This window comes from Dicentrarchus labrax, unplaced genomic scaffold (assembly GCF_905237075.1).
Source record: "Dicentrarchus labrax unplaced genomic scaffold, dlabrax2021, whole genome shotgun sequence".
Taxonomy (NCBI): Eukaryota; Metazoa; Chordata; class Actinopteri; family Moronidae; genus Dicentrarchus; species Dicentrarchus labrax.
In genome coordinates, this window is record NW_026136703.1 from 18,002,274 (window position 1) to 18,025,035 (window position 22,762).

The 22,762-nt window shown below is 39.9% G+C and overlaps 1 protein-coding gene across 1 annotated transcript; it reads right to left on the bottom strand.

The window, feature by feature from the left end:
• Nucleotides 1–1,077: 1,077 nt before the first annotated feature.
• diras1b (DIRAS family, GTP-binding RAS-like 1b) lies at nucleotides 1,078–20,856 on the bottom strand. The gene is made up of 3 exons (XM_051383541.1): nucleotides 20,664–20,856; nucleotides 9,065–9,406; nucleotides 1,078–7,468 (listed from the first exon to the last, which is right to left on the bottom strand). Exons 2-3 carry the CDS (start codon nucleotides 9,371–9,373, stop codon nucleotides 7,181–7,183), a joined length of 597 nt encoding a protein of 198 aa, XP_051239501.1. The 5' UTR covers nucleotides 9,374–9,406; nucleotides 20,664–20,856; the 3' UTR covers nucleotides 1,078–7,180.
• Nucleotides 20,857–22,762: the final 1,906 nt, after the last annotated feature.

Consider the following 22,762-nt stretch of genomic DNA (forward strand, 5'->3'; position numbering starts at 1 on the left):
CACAAGTGTGTGTCTGCGTGTGGACAAGAGACTGGTCTCATTAAAATCCAGCAGAGGGGTTGCCACACTGGCCTCAGGGGAGAGAGTTTTTTGTTGTTGTTGTTTTTCTTTTTGTCTTCCTGCGTTGTTGTACTCCAGCAGCAGCCTGGGAGACCTGCGCCTGTCGTAACGCATCTCTGTCCCCACGGTCAGACCACACTCTGATGCGACAACCGTCGTCAACGTCACACCGTCTCCATAGCAACCGCGCTGGGCACAGCATCCCCAAGCAGATGTGAGGAGGGAGAGAGGTGGGAGACTGGATCCAGCATCCTACTATGTTCTCCAGTGAGGGTGTTAGCATGCAGGGGTTGGTGTGTATGGCAGGTACATGGTCTACTGTACTTAAGCACATATTTGATGTACTTGTACTTTACTTTGAGAATATTTTATACAACTTTATACCTTTACTCCACTACACAGCCCTATAGCCTAATGGCCTAATAGCCTCCTTTTTACTGCACATTTGTCTGACAGCTTTACAACTGTAAAATTCCACCAACACTTCAGTTATAATAATCCAATAATATAATTATCATGGAATTGTCAATCCATGACTTTCATTGTGAGTATTTTTATATTGCAGTAATGCTGGTTCTATTTAAGGATCTGAATACTTCCTCCACCAATGTTAGTATGCTAACATTTGATAATTGGCACTAAACAGAGGCTGATGAGAATATCTTTAGTTTTTCAGTTATTTAGTATAATTGAAATACTATTGGACAAACTGAAATTTTGTTGGCGGTATGGCATTAGAAGAAAAGTCAGGGGAGAAAGACAGTAATTCATCCTGAGGGGGACATGGATGTTCGTACCAAATGGCATGGCAACCCATCCGGTAGTTGAGAGATTTGACTCAAACAAATGTGGCATTAGAAGAAAAGTCAAGGGAACACATAAAGTCATGAGGATTCATCCTCTGGGAACCATGAATGTCTCAAAAATTTCATAAGAATACATCAAATAGTTGTTTGAGTTTGGACCAAATTGGTGGACCGACCAATCATCCAAAAATCAAAAAGACGAGAAACCCTCCTCAGTTCACATTTTTATTAGGAAAATCATTTTGCAGATTTGATTATTATTATCATCTATATATATATGTTATTTTCAGTTATTCAGAGGATGCATCAGCACAGTATATCTTAATAGGAAGACTATTGCTAGAATAAATATCTATACATCATAATTAGTTAAATAAAAAAGTCCCAACAGAAAAACAAACAAACAAAAAAAACAATAGAATAATTTACACAAAAAAAAAAACAATAAGTGCTTAAAATAAACGAACCATTTGCAAAACTGAAGCCGTAAATGCTGCTGAGGAATTTATTTAAAAAATACAAAGATGATTCACAGTTTGTGTCCTTGTTCTCATGCTGGCTGGAACACCAATAGGGACCATGCAGGAATGAAGGGCCAGAGTGACAGGATAGTACCAAACTACATTACCCACAAAGTCTATATGCCCCACTTTATGCCCCGTCCGCAAAAAACAGCTTGTGAGGATCTGATGCGATCAGACGAGATGTAAAGGGGTGAGCCGGAGAGGTTAACGGGGTCAGTTTTCCACTCATCCTCCAACACTAATTTTCTGCCTGCCTCAACAGGACTGTAACCTGCCCTTGTTGGTGGAAATGAGTTTATGGAACATACCTTACAACCTTTCCGGTCTATTTAGACTTTACTGACTGCCCTTTGTTTCAGCATCACGGCGTCATGTTTCCCATCCTGCTATGGAAGGACACATGTGAACCACACTTCCTCTGCTGTACAAGACTCTTCAGCAACATGACCAGTCAGTATCTCACTGATGGTAAACACTGTGAGGTGATCATCACCTGGTTCTAATTTAAATTTTGGGACAAGTGCTCCCTATGTAGGTTTCTATGGGGACCCAAAGTGCTCAATATTAAATTAATAAAGATGACATTATGAAATAAGGTATCACACGAATTACATAAAGACAAAATATATAATTTAACCACAAAACTGAAATAATCGAAAATAACAAAGTCTTAAAATGATTTTTATCTTGCTTCTTTTCACAATTGCATAATTTCATTGTAGGACATTCTTTATTTAATTCCATATTTTTATTTCCTAGTTCTTATAATACATTTTATTTATTTAAAGGTGCCTCTCTGGGCACTCAAGGAACACCGTACAATACATAAAAATAAAAAACACAAAGACTGTTTTTATTTCACCCCCCCAGTTGTTGTTTATTTTATAATGCCACTTTTCTTCAAAACAAACAAGGAACACATTCTGTTATGCGATTGGCTGCTGCCTTGGTCTTATTAAACTAACAGCTTATCACACAACTGGTTTTGTCCTGATTGACAGACTTGGTGATGAAAAGTGGTGTTATAAAATTAACTGTTCAAAATAAAATTTACATTTGGAAATAAACAACACTGAATTAAATGAAAATGACCTGTAATAAACTCTGTTATTGTGAAAAGAAGCAGGTTAAAATTAATAAACATTTATTGTATTATTCCAGATTTTCATAGTTATTTTTGTCTGTATCTAGTCATCTTATTTAAGTAATCTAATATTGAATGCTTTGGGCCTCCAAAGTTTCCTCTTTAGAAGTCAATTAGCTCTTTTTCTTGCAGAGAAAATTATAGCATACTTTGGAAAAAGCTCAAAGTTTAAACAACTTTATGACAGCTGATGAAGTTGACATAAAGTCTCCTCTGAAGAAAACTCAGGTGACGGCACCTTCCCACCACAGCATCCTTTCCTCTGCACTCTCTCATGTCTGAAATATTAAGTCCTTTGAACACTATTTACAGCTATCTACAATCAGATGTGACCATGGTCGGCTTTCAGTCTGTTCAAGTGCAACCGACTCACAAAAACACGCACACACACACACAAAAAAAATAATAAAAAAAAATAGGGGGATGAATGTGAAAGAGACTCAAGATTTCCGGGGGCAGACAGCTGATTTATGGAGAAGTAATGCTGACAGTGGTGCCTGTACAACAGCGCAGAGCAGAAAAACAGCCAGTGAGCCAACGAGACTTCACTGACAAGGCCTGTGTGAATGTAACGTGTGTGTGTATAAGTGTGTGTGTGTGTGTGTGTGTGTGTGTGTGTGTGTGTGTGCAGCTAAGGGCATGCAGTCTGTCTATTTTGCCTCCATGCCTGTTTTATGAGCCTGTGTGTGTGTGTGTTTGTATGTGTATACGGGTGTGTTTGAGCAGTGCGGGATGACTCATGCAGAAATGTGTAGGCATTCTCCACAGGAAAGCTTCAAATAACTGACAGACATTTCATATAAGATGGTACAACAACAGCACACAAACATGCACACACACATCCATGCAGGCCAGAGTGAAGGAATGCAAATAGGTGGCTGATTGCGCACATACATGGATGCACTCATGGTCACACACACACACACACACACACACACACACACACACACACACACAGGCGCAGGCAGCAGCAATGAATATGCTCCATTGACAAATGAGATGAGACAAGCCATGGGAGGACGGGGGCAGAGGTGTCTGTCCTGATTCATGCCAGCATTTAACTCACACAGCCCAGAAACTCAACTAATGCTCACACACTTCCCATGCACGCCTCCCCACATGCAAGCACATTCTAATCCTAAACAGGCCGCGATCAGTGCAGCTTCACTCCATATTTTCACACTATTTCTATTAATAACACAGCTCCCTCTCTTACTCCAGCTTGTTGTCCATACTGCTCTCGCACGCTGTCTCATTGTTTTTTCCCTCCCTGCTGTATCATATTCCACGCAGAAACATGAACAACAACGTCTCCAATAGACGTCAGCAGAACAACAGATTGCACAAACATGCGCTCGCAATCTGGCGTTTGCGTGAAGCATCCAGAGGTGTCAAGCTGATATTTATGCAGGGTGTGCATCACCACTGCCGGTAGCTACACATCAGATCAGACCGGTACTGTCTGATAGTTGTTCCAGCTTTAGTTTTGTTTTCTTTAAGCTTTTTGACCTTTAGATGGACACAACAGGTAGGTACATGACAGAAATCATTCCATCGTTCTAGTATCTTAATTGGCTAAAACAAACCTAGACAAATTTCAAATACAATTTGTTTTAAAAAAAATATTAATTGATGATAAAAAGAAAATGATAGTACGAGTGAGCATCCCTGGCATCTAACAGGTAAAGGGTACGTTTACAATGCAAATTTTTTGATTTTAACAGGACCTCACATTAGTGCAAAGTACAACACATCGATAACAACGGATTCATTCAGCTTTCAAAATAAAAAACGTAACAGCCATGGAGTGGAACCTTTAGTTACATATTCACATTTTGCTAGTATTATCTGATTGATAAATCTGAAGAGTGGATGTGTCAAATACAATATATCATTATCAAGCTGTATATTACAGTACATAGCAACATTGAACCTCCTACTGTAACAACATTTCCTGGTTACAAAGGACTTATTCCCAGAAAGACAGCGGGTACAGTTTTCTTTACATGGGTAACATCTTACTTGAAGCTCTTATGAACATTTCATTCAACTACCATATGCTTATTTACAATAACTACACATTTGAAATAGTTCTTATGTAGGGGGGGCGTGAATAATGCAGGAGGGACATTCTACATGGTGCTTATAAATGAGGCATTGCTGATTAATAAGCAAGTCTTCAAGTAAAATGTCACCCTAAAGTGCCCAGTTGTTGATTCTGCTGCACACATAAAGACAGAGAAGGAGACGGATGAAAACAGTTGCTGTGCTTTTTCTTTTTTTTTCCAGAGAGATGGACACACAGTTAAAAGGGGCATCATCTGTATCTTTGGGTTTAACAGTACAGGAGCAGATTATCCTCAACCCAAATTGTTGTTAAAACCGCCTGAGAGATGGAGAAAAGTAGACAAATAATCTGACTCTCTTCTGCTTTCTACGAGCTACGAATCCTGTGGAGTGACGTCACATTTACATGCTTCACGGCCACGGCTAACCTCACGATACCCTGTTGTTCAGCAGAACCACAACCTCATTGTGCCATGTACTGGACAAAGAAAACACGTTACATCTACATCGAGACGGAGAGTTAGATCATGATGCGATTGTTCCTTCATGTTCAGGACTGGTGAATGAATGTTAAAGATGAAAATTGAACAAAGAAGACAAAAAAAGAAAACAATATACAAAAAAGAAAGACAAAAAAAATGTACAAATAGATATGTTGGTAAAAAAGTATTGTGCTTTTGGCTGTCCTGTGTACACTGTGGACAATATTCAGAGCTCCTGTGTGAAAAAAAAAGGTGTATACATGCACTTTGGACATACAGTAGAGCTATTTAATGGCTCCAAGAGGATTTTCTGTATTAAGCGGAGATCATTAATACATAATATAGGCAAAAAAAAGGACAAATTACAGTTGTGTGTGTGCGTGTGAGTGTGTTTATGATATAAAGTGCAATGTGAGGGCATTTAGGCTGAATGAGCCTCTGTTTGTCTTCATGTAATCCGTCAACAGTGTTACACAGATTGACTTTTTTGTTTTGACGCTTGCATGAATGCATTTGCGCGCATGCAGTGTGTGTGTGTGTGTGTTTATGTGTGTGACCCATTCTGTTTCCTGTTTACCGATGCCTGCATTAGTGTATGAGAGGTAATGTGACCAAACCAACCAAAGAGGAAACAGAATTACCAATACAGGTCGCACTGAATAATCAGCATGGAGAAATTTTACATCCATCCCTTATTTTATTTATCTTTCTCTGTGTGCTTTTTGTTTAAGGAGGGTTTTTTTTTTTAAACTTTTACATGAATTTAAAGAGCATCATAACACAAACCAACAAGAAAAAGAAAGGCAAAAGAGGAGAAACCTTCACATGAAAAGTGCCAAAGCAAACTGACCAACCTCAGAACCAAAAATCCTCCCAGTTCGCTTTCTGTCTTACCAGCTTGGCAATGATTATCCAAGTGTATCATCCTCATAGACAAGGCAGACTTGTATTTCTGATTCGTACTTTGATGAGAGTCCAGCTTTCTTTTCATCCAGAGTTATTCTACAGTAGATGAGTCTTAAAAGGATTGTTGCGTCGTATCAGTAGCGTGTGTGTGCATACCCTGCCGCTGGATGCTTCTCCACTTCAGATGAGGACATTTAGAGAGTCTGCAGATGAGTTTTTAACATTATGACAGGTTGATAAAGGAAAAGTACGGTCTTTTTTATCTTTCAGGAGGGATGGTTAGGATGAGAAGATGATAAGATTTGTCCTCTAGCCACGAATTTAAGCTTTAATGCGTCAAACCTCACCATATTCCTGTGGCTGATATACTAGTTTGGGCAGGGCATGTGTAGACTAGATGGAATATATTTAAATATCCCATGTTTATTTACATCAGTGTCCTCAGGAGTGTCATACGTTTTGCTGCTGTAACACGTGCCGTTCATGCTAGCAGTCTCAAACCTTCAGGGGGTCCTGTGCTTTCTAGCATGACGGACACCTCAGTCTCTTAAAATAGTGTTTCTACCAGATGAGTGAGCTTAACTAACTGTGTTGACTCTGTTACATATACATTACATTTCTTTATATTTGTTATAGTATGCAAAGGATGAGGGTGCTGGGATGATGAGGTGGGGAGTTAAGGAGTGAGCTGAGCAGGGAAAGGCAGGTGTAGAAGTGAGAGAGGACACTAAATGTTTTGTGTAGATCAGAAACCTTTAGTGTTTTTTCAAGGGGTGCTGCAGTCTGTGGTCTTTATTGCAGTCCGACGTCTTGGTTCTGTGGCACTTGGATGATACAAAAGTCCACACCCACGCTGTTTTCCGACTATGACGCACTCTTCTCATTTTTAATTTGCTTCTGCATCAGTGCCCCTCATCTCTCCTTATAGTAGAATGCACATGGATGTAAAGCTCCAAACTGAAATCCTGTATGTTTTCAAAATAACAGCTGAGTTGTGTTTGTGAATGCACCAGTCAAACGGAGGAGGATGTGGATGATGAGATTCCTGTTGCCTTCTGGACGTTTTGCTCTGAGTGATACGTTTAGTGAGTCTCTCCTCTCTCTCGTCTTCCTTCTCTTCCTCCTTTCCTCTGTATTTCCTCCCCCCTCTCTCTCGCCTCCACCTCCCCCACCTCCTCCTCTCCTGGATTTTTACATCACGCTGCATTTGCCCTTCAGTCTCTCTGCGCGGGACTGCTTCCCCGAGCGCTTGCCGTCGATATTGAGGCTCATGTTCCTCTTCTTGTCCAGGTTGAGGAGCTCCTGGAAGAGCTCAGTGACGTTGTGGTTGGTCTTGGCCGATGTCTCCATGAAGGCGCACTTCCACTGGTTGGCCTGGGCTTCCCCGTCCTTGGTCTCCACCTCCCGCTGGGTCTCATCGCTCTTGTTGCCCACAAGCATGATGGGAATGGCCTCAACATTGCCCTTAATGGCCAAGACCTGCAGAGGAGGAGGAAAATGTTACGTACTGGCTGGTCAGCTCACATTATAAATCTTATTAATCTTAACCCCAAGTATGGCATCCAAATAGAACATATGCCTAAAAGATAAAATACAGGACATCTTCATCTACAGACCCAAAATCTTGAGACACAACTTTTACACACTGCTTGCTTTTCTGTAAAGCACTTAGTGTTGCACTTCATGCATGAATTGTGCAATAGAAGTGATTAATCATTTGTATTTCCAGTCTGGATTTGGTTACGATACATGTAAAGTCTAATGACATGTTGATAAGTTACCTATTTCTACTTGTATCAAATTACATTATTAACACTATTAAATGACTTGTTAATGGGTTGTAGATAAACTAATAAGGCAATTGGCTGGTAGCCTATATATAGGCTTATTATATATATATATTTAATATTTTATTACTGATCCATAAGGCAAAATACAAAATTAATATATATATACATATTAATTTAGTAAATACTCAGCAACAGAGAAAAATCCAGTCAGTATCTTGCTGGAACTTTATTTGAACTGTCAATGCACCCATTAGCACAGATGTTTTTATATTTTTGCTGCAGTGTCTTTGTGTAGCGTTCCTTATTTAGAGAGAAATATTTCATCCAACTATATCTTATATGGTATCTTATTGCCCAAAAGAAAAAAGACTTACTTTGACATAAAACCAGTTTCTGGACAACATTGTGGGTGTTTTCCTGTATACAGTTTACTGGAAGAAGTCAGTCTTCTTCAATCAATTCATATATAGAGAGCCAAAGTGAAACCACAACCTTCTGGTTCTGTTCCAGAGTAAGAAAAGCTCATTCATAATCACACTGATATTTGTAATAACATAATTAAAAATACAGCCTTTGAACAAAGCCTTACTCAACAAAAAGTTGTGTGTTTCACTCCATAAGTCTGAATAAAAACTGTAGTTTTAAAAAAGAAAGCTTTTATATAATTGTTTATTAAATACATTTTTCAGTGTTTATTCAGTATTCAGTTTTTCAATATTTCCAGTGAGCCCACGGACCTTCAAAGTTTAATGTCACGGCTTGACAAAAGAGGCGCGTCCATGCAAGAGTCAAGGGTTCGCAGTTAGTTCAAACATGTTTGTGGTAACAGCAACACACCATGGCAGAGATTGAAAGTTGGAAAAATGGATATGGATGAAAAGTTACGATAATTTAAGAACCTGTGCTGCGCTCATAAATTATCATGGGAGCTATAGTTGTTTGTATGCTCTAAAAGTAATTATTTAAGTTAGCTATAATGACAAAGGTTTTAATTTTTTATTATGCTGGATTCCAATTTTCTTAGGATATGGTAAGTAAAACCCCAGGCTTATATCAGAAACAGACAAAATGAAATATTCCATTAAGTTACAAAAACTAGTGGAACAGATGCTAACCTGAAGGTGATGTCAGTACTTAGGCACCTCTATATTGTAGACATGTAGACCCCAAACACATATAAATTCACTCATACACTCAACTTTAACACCAGCCTCCCTCTTTATAGTACACACTCACCTACAGTCAACCACAGCCATCAACAAACACACACAGCATCACTCCCCACCTGTTGGTAAATGGGTTTGAGCTCCTCCAGGGACTGTTTGCTCGTGATGGAGTAGACCAGGATGAAGGCATGGCCTTTAGAGATGGACAGGCGCTGCATGGCCGGGAACTGGTGGCTCCCTGTGGTGTCGGTGATCTGGAGGGTGCACACGCTCTTATCGCAGCTGATCACCTGGCGGTAGGTGTCCTCCACTGTAGGGATGTAGGTGTCCCTAAAGGTGCCCTTCACGAAGCGCAGGACCAGGGAGCTCTTCCCTACTCCCCCTGCCCCGAACACCACCACACGATAGTCGTTGCTCTGCTCCGGCATTCTGCCCCCCTCAGGCTTAAGACAGTGTTACACCTACGATGTTGAGTGTTGGAGCATAGGGAGGGAGCAGGGTGAGGGGTGGGGAAAAGAGGATAATTTTAGCAAAGTGGAATTTTTTAGCAAGTGATCAGTCAGCAGATACAAAGCAGATGGGGGAACAGGAAGGGAAGTGCTGGTGGGACTCGACCTCAGGCCAGTGGGTGTGAAAGCACTCAACTATCCTCGTGGTCTGACTGTGAGCCAGAGTACAAATTAGAGAGGATGAGGTTGGTGAGGCTCCAAGTGTTTCACCTGACGCAGACATTTCCCTAATCAATATTGTTCGCAGAGTCACAGTTTCTCAGTTTCAACCCCAAAAACATTCTAGCGTTTCCTCATTTATCAACTTTAGCAACTGCAGTAAACCCTGCAAGAGACAGAGAGTTCTTGCAGCATAGGAGAACAACAATAACAATAACATGAACTCATGTATAATACAACGCAATCCAATATAACAAAACCTCAAACAACAGCTAAAAAGCTACAGAGTTGAATCAACACCACACACAACGACAGAACATTATTATCCTCACAAAACTTCAGGACTTCTGCATTGGATTCCACTAGATTGCATGTGTGTGTGTGTGTGTGATAATGTGTACATAAATTGAATGTATGTATGAAAAAACTGACAAAATGTAAAAAGTAAAAAATATAAATGTAAATTTCTAAAAAATGTCTATTAACATTGGCCATCGTTTTGGTTTTACAGCAACTTTACTGTTTTGGTTCAGTGTCACCGCTCTCATAGCCTCATTTCTAGCAGCATTTCCTTCAGGAGTTTTCCTTCAGGGGTTCATGGAGAACAAAACCGAGCTAAAATTAGGATGAATATTGAACTTAAATTCACCATTTGGCCATAAACTCAACTACAAATGAATGCTTATGTTTCTCCGTATATCTGCACGAGCAAAAGGGCCATATGTCAGTATTGTTATTCCAGCTAGGTGAGCTGCCATAAAGTGGCCAAAAAAATAACTTACTGCAGATTCAAAGGAAGTCATTTAGAAGCCCTGCATTCAAAAATTTTGTAAAAATATAAATATATTAGCAACAAGAAAATTAATATCAAAAGTAAAAGTACTCATAAAGCACAGGATGGACCCTAGCATTACTATTAATATAGTTGGTTGAGGTGGAGCTAATTTTATCTACCATAAATTACTATTTGGTAGTTCAACCCTTAACAATATATAATTTCTAGAAATTCACTTGAGGTTTTTTGTGTAAACTTTTAATCTGAAAAGTAACTAGTAACTAAAATCGTCAGATAAATACTGTATAGTGGAGCAAAAGTACAATATTTCCCTGTGAAATGCTGTGGAGTAGAAGTAAAAAGTAGCATAAAATGGAAATGCTCAAGTAAAGCACAACAAAATTGTATAATATAATATTTACACGTAAAGTAGTAAAAGAGTATACCGATAAAAATAAAGAATTTGAAAACTATACCTGGTTTGTATTCAGCAGCGACAGTGCACACTGAAGGACTCTCTCAATATTACCTGCTGCAACTCATACATATGCATCAGAACAATGTCCTCACACCTAATCTATTGCTATCTTTGCAAGTGCTTGTGTGTCTGCTGAGCGTCTGTGCATGATTACGCATTGTATCTGTTGCATTATTTATCCACTGTGGTTCTAAACTTGCTTTAAGGTCCCATAATAAGATACTCATTCAGTTGTGATCATGTGCTGCTCTCTAAGCTCTTGCTGTAATGAAACAGTAAATTGACATCAATACCAGATGGAATAAGTGGATTTCTGTCATGCTTGCACTGCTGGAACCCACTATTGATGGCAGGGCCCCTGTAATTGCATTGCTGGGTCCTAGATAATATCAGTCAAGGAGTTCAAAATAAATGAGGTTTCAGGGAGTGCCTCTTGAGTTTTATAGTCAATCTATAGATGTAAGACAGGGTGACATATAAAAGTGTTTTATATTCATGCTGAACACAGAAACACAGTTTAATTTGCAGGTGAGCCTGTGTCTTCTGCTCATATGGCTGCAGACTGTTTTACTCTGATCTGACAAAGCAGATTAATTGTTTAATGGCTCTCCTGTGCCTCAGGGTGACGACGCACTCTGCATTTTTTCTGAGATAGTGAAGGATACTGCCTAAATTTTGCCTGTCAACAAGAATTTCCAGCGAGCTTGAAGCATAAATTCTGACATAAATGCTAACACCTGCGATAACAGTTGTTTTGGCCGCTTAAGGGTAGCAGAAACTAGTTGTGAAGACAACATGGGCACATCATCACTGTTCAAATTGATATGACAAATTTGTTGGCAAACACTTGCTTATTTACACGTCCCTAACACAGTAATGGAGCAGCATAACTATTCAGTCACGTTCCTGGCCACCTGATGGATGTAAGTTCAGTATTCAGTCTTTTAGCTCTGTTTTTGATCTCTACCATCTACTGAGAAAGAAAAATAACTGATTATTTAGCTCCACTATTTACAGAAGTTAGTTTCTAACTGTTTCTGTCTGCTGTTTGGTGCTGAGCAGGTATGTAGTGTGGGTTTTAGGTGGTATTTCACTGAAAACTGCCTGCTGTGGCTACAAACAATGAAAGCTGTGAGAGTGAACCAGAACAGAAAAGTTGCAGGCTGGACACCTAAACAATGAGCTGAAATTCATTATAAAGCTCTGTAACGCCAAAGGGAGCTTCAGATTCAGGCAATAATTCTTTAAAGGTTAATCACTATGAAATAAAAACCCTCCACATTGTTGTCACATTGTAATAACAATACTTTTATCTGCTTTAAACTTCTAACTGTTCAACGTTTTTCTCTTTGAAATAATGACAGATGGATCATTTTCAATGTGAATTTGAATGTGAAAAAATCAAGAGGGTCAAAAGGATTAGTTATGAAAAGCAACATCAATGTTGCCTTTAAGTCTTGGCCTTCAACAACTTTGTGTTTTGAGCTGCCAGCTGAACACAGATTTCTGCTTCAGCTAAGACACAGACACGAGCACCAACAATACACTAACATGGTTTTATTAAGCCAAATCAGGTTTTCAGACAGAAGTCCAACATAAATCACATTTAGTCATCCCTTTTTGTCAGTATACATGTATGAGTATAGAAGGCTATAGTTTTTATTATTAAAAGCAAGAAAAAGGGTCTTTGGGGAAATTTCAGAAATGCTCCTTTTCATCTTTTCATCCAGCTGGAGCGGCGTGCCGGTGTGTCTGTTACACCACAGGGAACGAGAGACAAAGTAAACAAACATGCTTTGTAGCCCACATATGATGGGCAGAGAGCATGTTGTTAGTGATATTGAAGAGTTACGAGAACACCAGCATCTAATGTTTACATGCTGTTCAATCTGCTGCAGGTGAGCAGCTGCATTCCCTATGTAGACTGCAAACTGACGTCAGCAGTGCACTTCCCCCGGTGAATGTTGTTTTGTTGTTTGTTTGGTGGTACGTTCAACAAGCTATGGTGCATGACAAGATGTGTGTTTGTGTTTGTAAGTCAGATAAGGAGACTTTAGGGTGGACAAGAAGGCAACATATATCATCTCAGCACCAACTGGCAGACAAACAGTCAGCGACTAGCTGGTGAATATAGTGATGTGTTTAGTTTAGTTTAGTTAGTAGTTGGTGGTGACCAAAAACAGAGATAAAGATTCTGAAACACAAGCGCACAGTTAATCAGACTGTAATAAAATGTAAAACAGTTTAGCCAGATTATGGAAGAAATTTGGCAAAACAGGATTTCTTGTCCTGTCTGACTTATTTTTAGCAGTGTAGCTGTGTTCCCAAATCTCGGCAACTTGGTGAGAACAGTGTTATTTTTAAAGACAGAAATGATGTCTGCAAGGGTGATTGTCCTTGTGCAGCTCTTACTCTCTCTTGTCTCTTAATCTACGCATCTACAAAATGTTTTTCTTTGACCTACTCCCTGAGCTTTTTTTGTTTCTCCTCTGCCTCCTGCTCCCTCACTCCCCAGGTCTCTGTGCTGTATGATCAATAAACTAAAGCCACTGTGGTTTTGATCGATGGGGCTCGTCTGTCTGGGCCCTGTCAGTCTGTCATCCTGCCTCGCTTGGTGCCTGTTTGTTTTTGGATGTGGATTTCAGCTCCCCGACAACGATCCTGCTCATCAAAACCTTCCTCCGCTCCCTCCTTTCTTTCACCTGAACTAAAATTAGCCGCCTCCCTCCCTCTGTCAGCAGCTATAACTGCACACACAGGTGCGACCTCACAATGACACGCATACACATGAAAGCACAGATACACACTGTACTTCCGCTCCTTCACCATTTGTCCTTGACACCAGGCCTCTGAGATTAATGACACTCCTCCCAAATGCAAGCTGTCTCTCTCCCTTTCCCCCTCCTCGTCTCTTGTTTTATTTGAAAAGAGAGGACTGCAGTTCCTTAATGAATTAATGGTATACTATAAATGCATCTGTGGCAGTGCAGCCAAATTCCATTAGCAGATAGCTTTGGCACAGACCAAACAGGCCTGCTCTCCTCTCAGTCACAAAATAGATGCAACGCAGCCTTCTGCACTCGTTTATTTCACAGAGCGAACAAGGAAATGTCACCTTTAGCGAAAATATGCACATAATTTTCCTCAAGAGAGCCACTTACGCAGTGGCACAAAGGAAGCGCATTAACCAACATCAAACACAATGCCATTCAACAGATCAAGAGCGTGATTAAATAGACACCCACAAAGCGGTCCCATGGTATCTTGTGGAGAAAGGGTTTTAATCAAGCCGCGGATACTGGAATGCTGTGGATACACGGCTATTTGGTGATGAGTGTTTTACAGGATCAACAGATTTTTTCAGAAATATTCTGTCCTCTTCCGGTCACGTCTGTGCGCAAAGACAGTCACGTGCATGCTCATCATGATGTCTGAAACCTGCACAAAGTTTCTTTAGCTGCCACACTATCAGATAGTGTGTGAACGTGTGTGTGTGATGTGTCTCTGTGCTGTCAAGCAGAAGATTCCCTGTTCCCTGGGCACACATCAGCTCAGACTTTTTCAAGTGTGTGTATGTGCGTGTTTTACCAGAGGAATGAATCTGCATTTTTAGCAGGAGCAATTTTTAGACCTGGGTGTTTTCATTAGACTGTGGAGGTTCAATTTATAAATTTTGATTCAGTTTCTCACTTTCAGTCACGCTGCTGCTTCTCTAGGTTCACACCTGCTAAGAAAACACACAAATGGAAAGCCCAAAGAAAACACTTCACATGTTCTTATTTTAAAACCGTTGATAATCTGCTGGAGTTCATTTAAGATTTATGAATGTGAAAAAGTTTCTCCAGAAGTTTCACATATTTTCCCATCTGCCTCACTGTGTGTGTCTATTGGGGGTGGGGGGTGATGATGCAAAGAAAGGAAACATTCCTTTCATATCCATCAGAACCAAATCTATAAAATATGTCCAGATCCATCAGAATAATGGATCCTCTCCACTGAATATGGAGTGTGACTTGCTGTTTGAAATATGTTAAATATGGTCGATACACATAAAGGGATGAATATTTAAGCATATGAAAAGATATTTTTTATATGATTGGCTGCTAAAAAACTGATTCTTTTGAAGTTTTAGATCCCATCAATAAATCTAAATTCTGGTTCTTTCACTGTTGTGAAAACCTACAAAATGTCTGCTCTTCAGAAACTCCAGGAATAGTTTGACATTTTGGGAAATAGGCTTATTAGGTTTTTAGCCGAGAGTTTGATGAGAAGATTGATACCACTTTTATGCGTACAGTAAGCTACAGCCAACAGCTGGTTAGCTTAGCATAGCACAAAGACTGGAAATTGGGAACCAGCTGGCCTCACTCTGTCTAAAGCTCAAGCACCGACCAGCACCTCCAAACTTACACTACAAACTACAACTGGATGAAACAAAGTTACAACACTTGTAACTTTGTTTCATCCATACAAAAACCAATGTGTAAAAATGACTTTTTTTGTGGAAATTTTTTTGAAATTTTTGGAGTCACTGCACTCAGCCAAGAAGTAAAAGTCCTCCCATAACCCAAAATCTCAGATTTACAAGGTTTTTGTACATATTAAATTTATTAACACTTAAATTAGTGAACCTTTGAGGTGCTGGTAGGAACATTTTGTGACTTCTGGCCAGAGCCAGGCTAGCTGTTTCCAGTCTTTGTGCTATGCTAAGCTTACTGGCTGCTGTCTCCATCATCATATTTAATGGACAGGCATCAGAATGGCATCAAACTTCTTATCTAACTCCCGGAAAGAAGGCAAAGAAGCACTTCAATGGAAGTAGAATTTACATTACTCTTAAACTAAATACACTTGTTTACACCTTTATAGCTAAATGTATAAGTGACCTCTTTGTAGAACATTGCCAGCTTAATCAATCAATCAATGTGCAGAACACAGAAACCATAATTTCACCTCTGAGTGATTCTGAAGTTAATAAGACGACATTTTAAATATAAACTTCTAAATGTAACAATACCTGTGTGGGCATGCTTGAGATGTTTGAAGGTTGTAATTGAAACTACTCATCAGTGTCAATCTATGCTGTGATTGAGCATACTCCACTGTACGTGCATGGAGTCTGTGCGTTAGACTGTACAAGAGATTGCAGCACTGTGGTCTTGGCTTAGTAGCTAATCATTGAGCTTAACCTCCTCTGTGCTCCTGGCCTGCCCTGCATTGACCCAATTCCCAGGACTTAAGTTACCAGCGGTCTCCCTGTAAGACTACATGCAGTTCCTGATGCACGCTGAATCCCTCTGATAGTCCATGCACATCTCTTTGACTCAGCATGCACAACACTTTCACTGTGACACAGGAATATCAGCAGAGCCAGACACACAAACAATAAAGGTGACATTTATGCATCTATTGAGACTTGCAGAATCATATTTAATTTAGAGCAGAAGGTTTTGGAGCAGAAGATCCATCTATTAACCACAGGAATTTCCCCCTCAGCACTACTTTGAAAGTCCACCAGTGAACTGTGGCCAGTTTAGGCTTTCCTTGGATGATTCTGATTGTAAAGAAATTAAAACACCCCCAAATAGTTTATTACTACTATTACACAACGATAGTGAAATTAGATTAAGCACTTTTCAATTTATTCAATCCAAGCACAGTGCAGATGTTTCGGCTTGGGGTTGTAAGAGTGGGGTTTTCACCACATAAACTGCAGTGGATTATCGCAAATTGCGGTAAGCAAAACAGCCTGGATGATGAGCATTTCTTAGTTGAAGTTTTAATCCTTAATCCTTGATTTGGCAAGTTGTAACAGCAGGTGCAGTGTAATACTACAGCAAAAACTCTTTGAGCAGCAACTTCGTCAGAACAACAGAGGAGCAACGAATATTTATGTTCAACCAAAAAAACACAAATAGTATGCATAGGTAGGCAGTTTGAATACAGGGTGGTGGACTCCGCCACAAACGATGAAAACTACTATATAGGGTGATACAGAATGTAAACACATTGAATGGCTGTTGCAGAACAAAATATTAAAACAGAAAAACATTTTTAATGCCTTCCACTGATGTATGTTTTCCATAAGCAAGCTTTCCTCTGCTATAAACTAAAAAGCAGCTGTGTTAGAGTCTGCATTTAAAAACATCTCTCTACCTGCATCTGGTCCTTAATTAGTCTAAATGAAGATATATAGTAAGTGCACACTTTCAATAGGAGTTTAGGAAAACATTTCCCCCTCAGGCAGATCGGTAATCATAACCTGCAACCATAATCACGCTGATTCTATGCAGCATTTTTTCCACAGGACTGGATGCAAGACAGCCGTGTAATTAGTCTTTTCAGTGTTTATTAGTACTGAGCATTAGCTTGACCTGGGGATCCCTGGGTTGCTCCGTCTGGCTTCTCCATAAGACCCTGCTAATACCACGGCCTGGCAATCTGGGAAACACAGTGGCACCTGGCTATTAAGACCAGAATTAGGCCAAGAATGAGTAAAGAAATTCAATTTCCAGCAACGGTAATAGAGAAATCATGTTTGTTTTCAAGTCTGCTTAATGTATTCAAAAAATGTTTTTTTAAAGAATGTCTATTCTTAGAAGCTTTGAAGGCCCCAACCTGACTGAAGCACTAATTACAGACTGGTGTAGTGTGTTGCAAAAACCTGCCTGCAGTGACAGATGGTGACAGGGATGGTAGTTTTGGATTGACTCCATTGGTTTCTACAGGCAAGCTCAACCAGGCACAGCTTTTTTATAATACCAGTTGATCCACGACTGATAACGACGCAGATGGGTAAAAGCAGAGGCAACATGGGAATCCCGGCTCCAGACTGCTTGTGACGTTCCCATGATGCAACTGGGATTATATGAGACTGACGGTTATCTTCAACCGCAAAATACCTTTAAATTTTCTCTCAGTTCTCATAATTTCTTGAAACAGATTTAAAGATGGGTGGGTTTTTTTTACATTAAATGAACAGCTGATATTTGAATAAAATGTGAAATAAAACGCGGCAACTCAGAGGTCACAGTGTGCATTATTGACCAGAACAGCCATCCTGGCCTTCGATTAGTTTTGCACAAGACCAAGAAAATCCTGCCTAATGCCAAGTATAATGAAGACTGTGTAGACCTTTCAAATGAGCTGATGCTGTCAGAACAACTAAAACACTTTAGCATTGATCTGGTCCAGTATTAAAGCAGACGTTATGCAGTATAGAGTTATAAATAGCTCAGAAGTGCTCAACAGTGAGGGTGCACTTGAGTAGATTTGTGCTGTCAAAGCAACAGACAGACTTAAACATCATCAGAAGACAGCAGTTAACTTTTTTTTTTTTTTTTTTTTTATCAATAAAACATAACCAGGGGAAGATGAGGCTCAAAGAAACATTATGGAGGTAAGCTCAGTATGAGAGGAGTATCCATTTTTGTTTTGTGCTTTTGGGATTAAACTGAATGAAACAATGATTATTTTACAACTGTAGTTCTCAACCTAGAGTCTGGGGAAATCTGGGCCAAAAAAACACTAATATATGCAGGAGTACAAGCTAGATGGAGCATGGTCAAAACTCTATGCTTCTCTCAACATATCTGAAACCTAATTAAATTAGCTTCCTGAAGTACCAATTACTTTAAAATAAAGATACCATATCTGGTAGTTGGAGGAGTAAAAACACAAATACGTATATACAACTGAAAAAAGACTCCTATAGTGTAAATACATTTTACAAATATTTTACCTTTATTTATTCAGGAACAGTTCACTGAGCATGCATCTTCCACCTGAGCAACAACCCGCGTCAAATTCACACAGTTTCACTCAATGCAAATGGCAGCCGTCCAACAAAACAACTTCATTTTAAACATCAAATAAAAATTGCTTGACAAACGCTTTTAAGAATGTATTTCTCTACGACATTTTATCAGGCAGAAACCTTCAAGTCATGGGCATGTTCTGGCCTACTGCCTCACTGTGAGCCAATATGTATATTTGTGTATATTTTTACAAATATATTGGTATTTTATTCTCCTTAATTTGTTCTAATTTGACGTAATTTGTTCTCTTTTAACTTGGTCATTCCTATGATCTTTTATTGTTTTATGTTTGCTTTTTGTATAGTACTTTGTAATCACTGATTTTGAAATGTGCAATACGATTAACTTTATTATGATTAATAGAGAAGGATAAATGAGGGAAAACAATTACTGTTACACCATGGTAACCCTGGGTAAAACTTTATTGTATATCCTATATAGCCACTTAGATTTTGTATGTATGCATGGTTAATTAATGAACATTTATAGAAATTAAGAACATAAATAGCTCAGAAACTGCACCCAAAAGACACCAGTTAATGTTTTTTCATTCTCTGAAGGCACAAAAAACACATTTTCGACCGGTCCTGATCTTGATAATTGCAGAAGACTTTTTGTGTTAGGAGCTGCCCAGTTTATCTGCAGACATAAGAGATGTCCCCTAAGAAATTAACACCTTTCTCAACATCTGGTCATCCAGATCTCACACAGCTTTGTGTAGTGTGCTTTAATGGGCCTTAACTAAAAAATAAAAATAAAAAAATAAAAACACTCCAATCAATCATCAGCATCCGTACTCAGAAACGTCAGCATCACCTCCTCTTTCTGTGTTTCTCCTTGTTACCGTGTATTGAGTCATTTCTTTGTCCTGGCTTAGCAGAGAGAAATTTTCTTATGCAACCGTACTGTGGCCATTCAAGACAGACAAACAGACAGGCAGGACACTGACACTCCCCCACGCTTCCACTTATCCTCCATCCTCAACCAACACATGCATGCTTTAACATCTGCATCCCTATGCTACTCCCAACCACACACTTTAAAGCTTAATCACAGGATTTACAGTCATACATCTCTCCTCTCTCTTCTCTCCTCTCTCCTTTCTCTCAAACCCTGCAACCCACACACACACACACACACACCCATGAGTGCCAGTGTTCAATGCATACAGGAAGTTGAGTCACATACATATTCACACATATATAGAGGAGGCCTGAATGATTCACAACTGCCTTTGCATGTCACGATGGCTCTCCTCAGTTCTCGAGACTCACAACAAACAGCACACCAGGGCACGGAGGAGGAGACATGGAGAAATCCAGATGGAGGATTAACCATGGCATTTGCCACAGAAATCGGGCTTTATGCGTCACGCTGGCGTCATTTTTAGTGTATAGACTTAATGTTGACGTGCATCTCCGCCTCCGCTGTAGCCAGGAAGGGGTGGCAGCGGGAGGGGGCTTGCCGTTGGTCCGCAGATTGGTGCGCAACGCCATTACAGACCACCCCACTCCGCTTGGTTCATTCATAAATACCAGAGGATCGCCATCTCGCAGCGGTGCCATCATTTCACAGTCGCAGCGACACCCCCCTTCCCCTCCCTCCCTCCTCCTCCCCCCCACACCCTCCTCCACCTCCCTTTACTCCTCAAAGCAATATGATAAACCCAACACCCTCATATCTCTGCCCTCACTCTCTCTCTCTTTTCCTCTCCTGCTGACTGCCAATATGGCTGTGCGGGCATAAGCTACATACATTTCACACGACCGAGGGTATCAAACACAAATCTGAAAGGATAAAATCAAACCAACAGTCAGCAGATACATAAAGAAAATGAGGTCTGCTGTCCCGTTTTTGGCCGTGAACAGCAGGCACAGTGCGCGCTCAACAGTCAGCCTCGCAGAAGCACCGCGGTTACGCCACTGAATACCAACATTTAACCTCCATGTAAAGATGCGGGGATGAGCAGCATCTCCATACCTGGTCGTGAAGTATAGCTCCGCTTCAGGCTCGTCCTTGGTTTAGACGGATGAAAGACAAACGCCGGAAGCGTCTTAAAGCATTTTACACGGTTCATGTAGAGCTCATGTCGTCCGATTTCCAACACCACCACAGCAGACTCTCTCTCGCTCTCTTTCTCTCGCTCCCTTTCTCCCTCTCTCGCAGATAGGACGTGGGAGGTGCTATGCCCTCTCCCTTTTCTGTCCACACATGAATTTCTTTCGTTCATACACTTCCTAGTGGTTGAGTGCCAGAAAAATAAGCTATAAAAAAAGGACTTCCTCTAAAAGAAAATATATATATAAATAATTTTTAAAAGTATTTTATCCTGGATTATTGCAACGATGTGAAATTGACCACAATTGCTTCTTCCAAAACTAAAAATTAAGACCCCTGCACTGGCAATCTAATCCTAATATTCACGTGTGCGGTCACAATTTAATCATATATAATATCAAATATCGAAGAAACCTGGAAGTAAAAAATATTGATGATCCCTGAGCCACAGATCGCATTAAAGTAAATAGAAATAGAAAGAAAAATGTAACCTAAGCAGAGCCCCGTTTTATTTCCAAATGATTGTTGTCAATGTTTCAGCCACAGCAAAGTATACTGTCAGTGCCAGATATCTCCAAGGCCAAGGCAGATTTATTCATTTATGCCAGTTTCACTTTGTTTTATAGCTGCAGAAATTAAGAAGATTAAAACTTTGAAATTAGAGTGAAAATGTGTGAGTAAAATCAGAATTGTGTTTGGTAACCCCATCTCAAACAGATTGTTGACATAAAATCTGTGTTATATCAAGCAAAGGTATCTAGATAGTGGAAATACATTATGCTTGTATTGATAAGGTCATGTATGAAGTCAGCTTGGAGAGCCTTTAATTTACAAAGAAATGAATAAATTGTCTCTGTCTAATTGTCTGATCCAGGATCAGCACCACGGACAGCGACCTGCTTGTGTTTCAGCACCGCGGAGAGAGCCAGGACCACATTAATACAGCAGTATGGACACGAGGCTATAGACTGCATATTGTAAATGCACAGAGCAAAACAACATGCAATGGGCGGAAAGAAGGTGAGATCACACAGTCGATAAACCAGGAAGTATACCAGCCCAGTAAAAAACACGCCCAAATGGATTCTCAGCTAATGTCGGTAGGAATTCTTTTTTAATATCACAAATCAGTGTGAAGAGGCCTAGCACTTAGTGCTAATAAAGGCCTGTGGCCGAGTTAGACCAGGCCTTGTTTTGAGCTGTTTGAGTCTGTACGTGACGGTGTCACTGTATGACTCACCAACTCTCCATCCACACAGCCTTGTGTTTGTCCCCCTCTGTCTGCGAGGCTGGGGACTGCAGGGGACGTTATAGAGCAGGCAGTGATGGTCAGACAAGCAGACAGGGCGATTTTAAGTAGCATTGATTGTTTCAGTCTTGGGGGATAGATGGAGAAAATATATTATGCTAGAATATGCAGATGGGAACTGAGATTTGACAGGATGGGAGAGGATCCAGAGGCTCCGATCCAGAGTCATTACAGCCATGCTTTATCCTGGGTGCTCCCAGTCCTTACTTTCAGAAATGAGTTACCCTCCTAGGTTGTGTTTTATGTGTGTTAGCAGAGCACATGAGTAACTTTTAGGTCCTATTAAACTAAGGTTCCGAATATCATCTTTCCTGTATAAGAGTTAATTAGTATATATTATAATTATTAAGCCACAATATATGAGAACTCCTTTAAATGCAGAAAACATCACAGTCAACTACACTAGTGGCTCTGTGAGGCTGTGTTAGACATGCTTGGAAGCTAAATGCTAACATGTCATTTAGCAGGTATAATGTTTACCATCATTTCCAAAGTACTGGAAAATAATTAGCTAAGACTTTGACCGGATGATTGTATTATATGATCACCAAAGTCAGTAGGATTCAGCATCTGGGAACCATGAATGTCTGTATGAACTCTTGTGCCAATCAATCTAGTAGATGTTAATCTATTTCACGTGTGTGCAAAATGTCAGTCCATTCAATAATGACATATTCAGTCTTTAGATCCTGCTGAACAGTAGCTTTTAATA

Coding starts and splice junctions, on each gene's coding strand:
- diras1b (XM_051383541.1), bottom strand. CDS start 9,373: ATGCCGGAGCAGAGCAACGACTATCGTGTGGTGGTGTTCGGGGCAGGG. Junction 7,469..9,064: donor TCAAACCCATTTACCAACAG/GTGGGGAGTGAT, acceptor CCTCCTCTGCAG/GTCTTGGCCATTAAGGGCAA.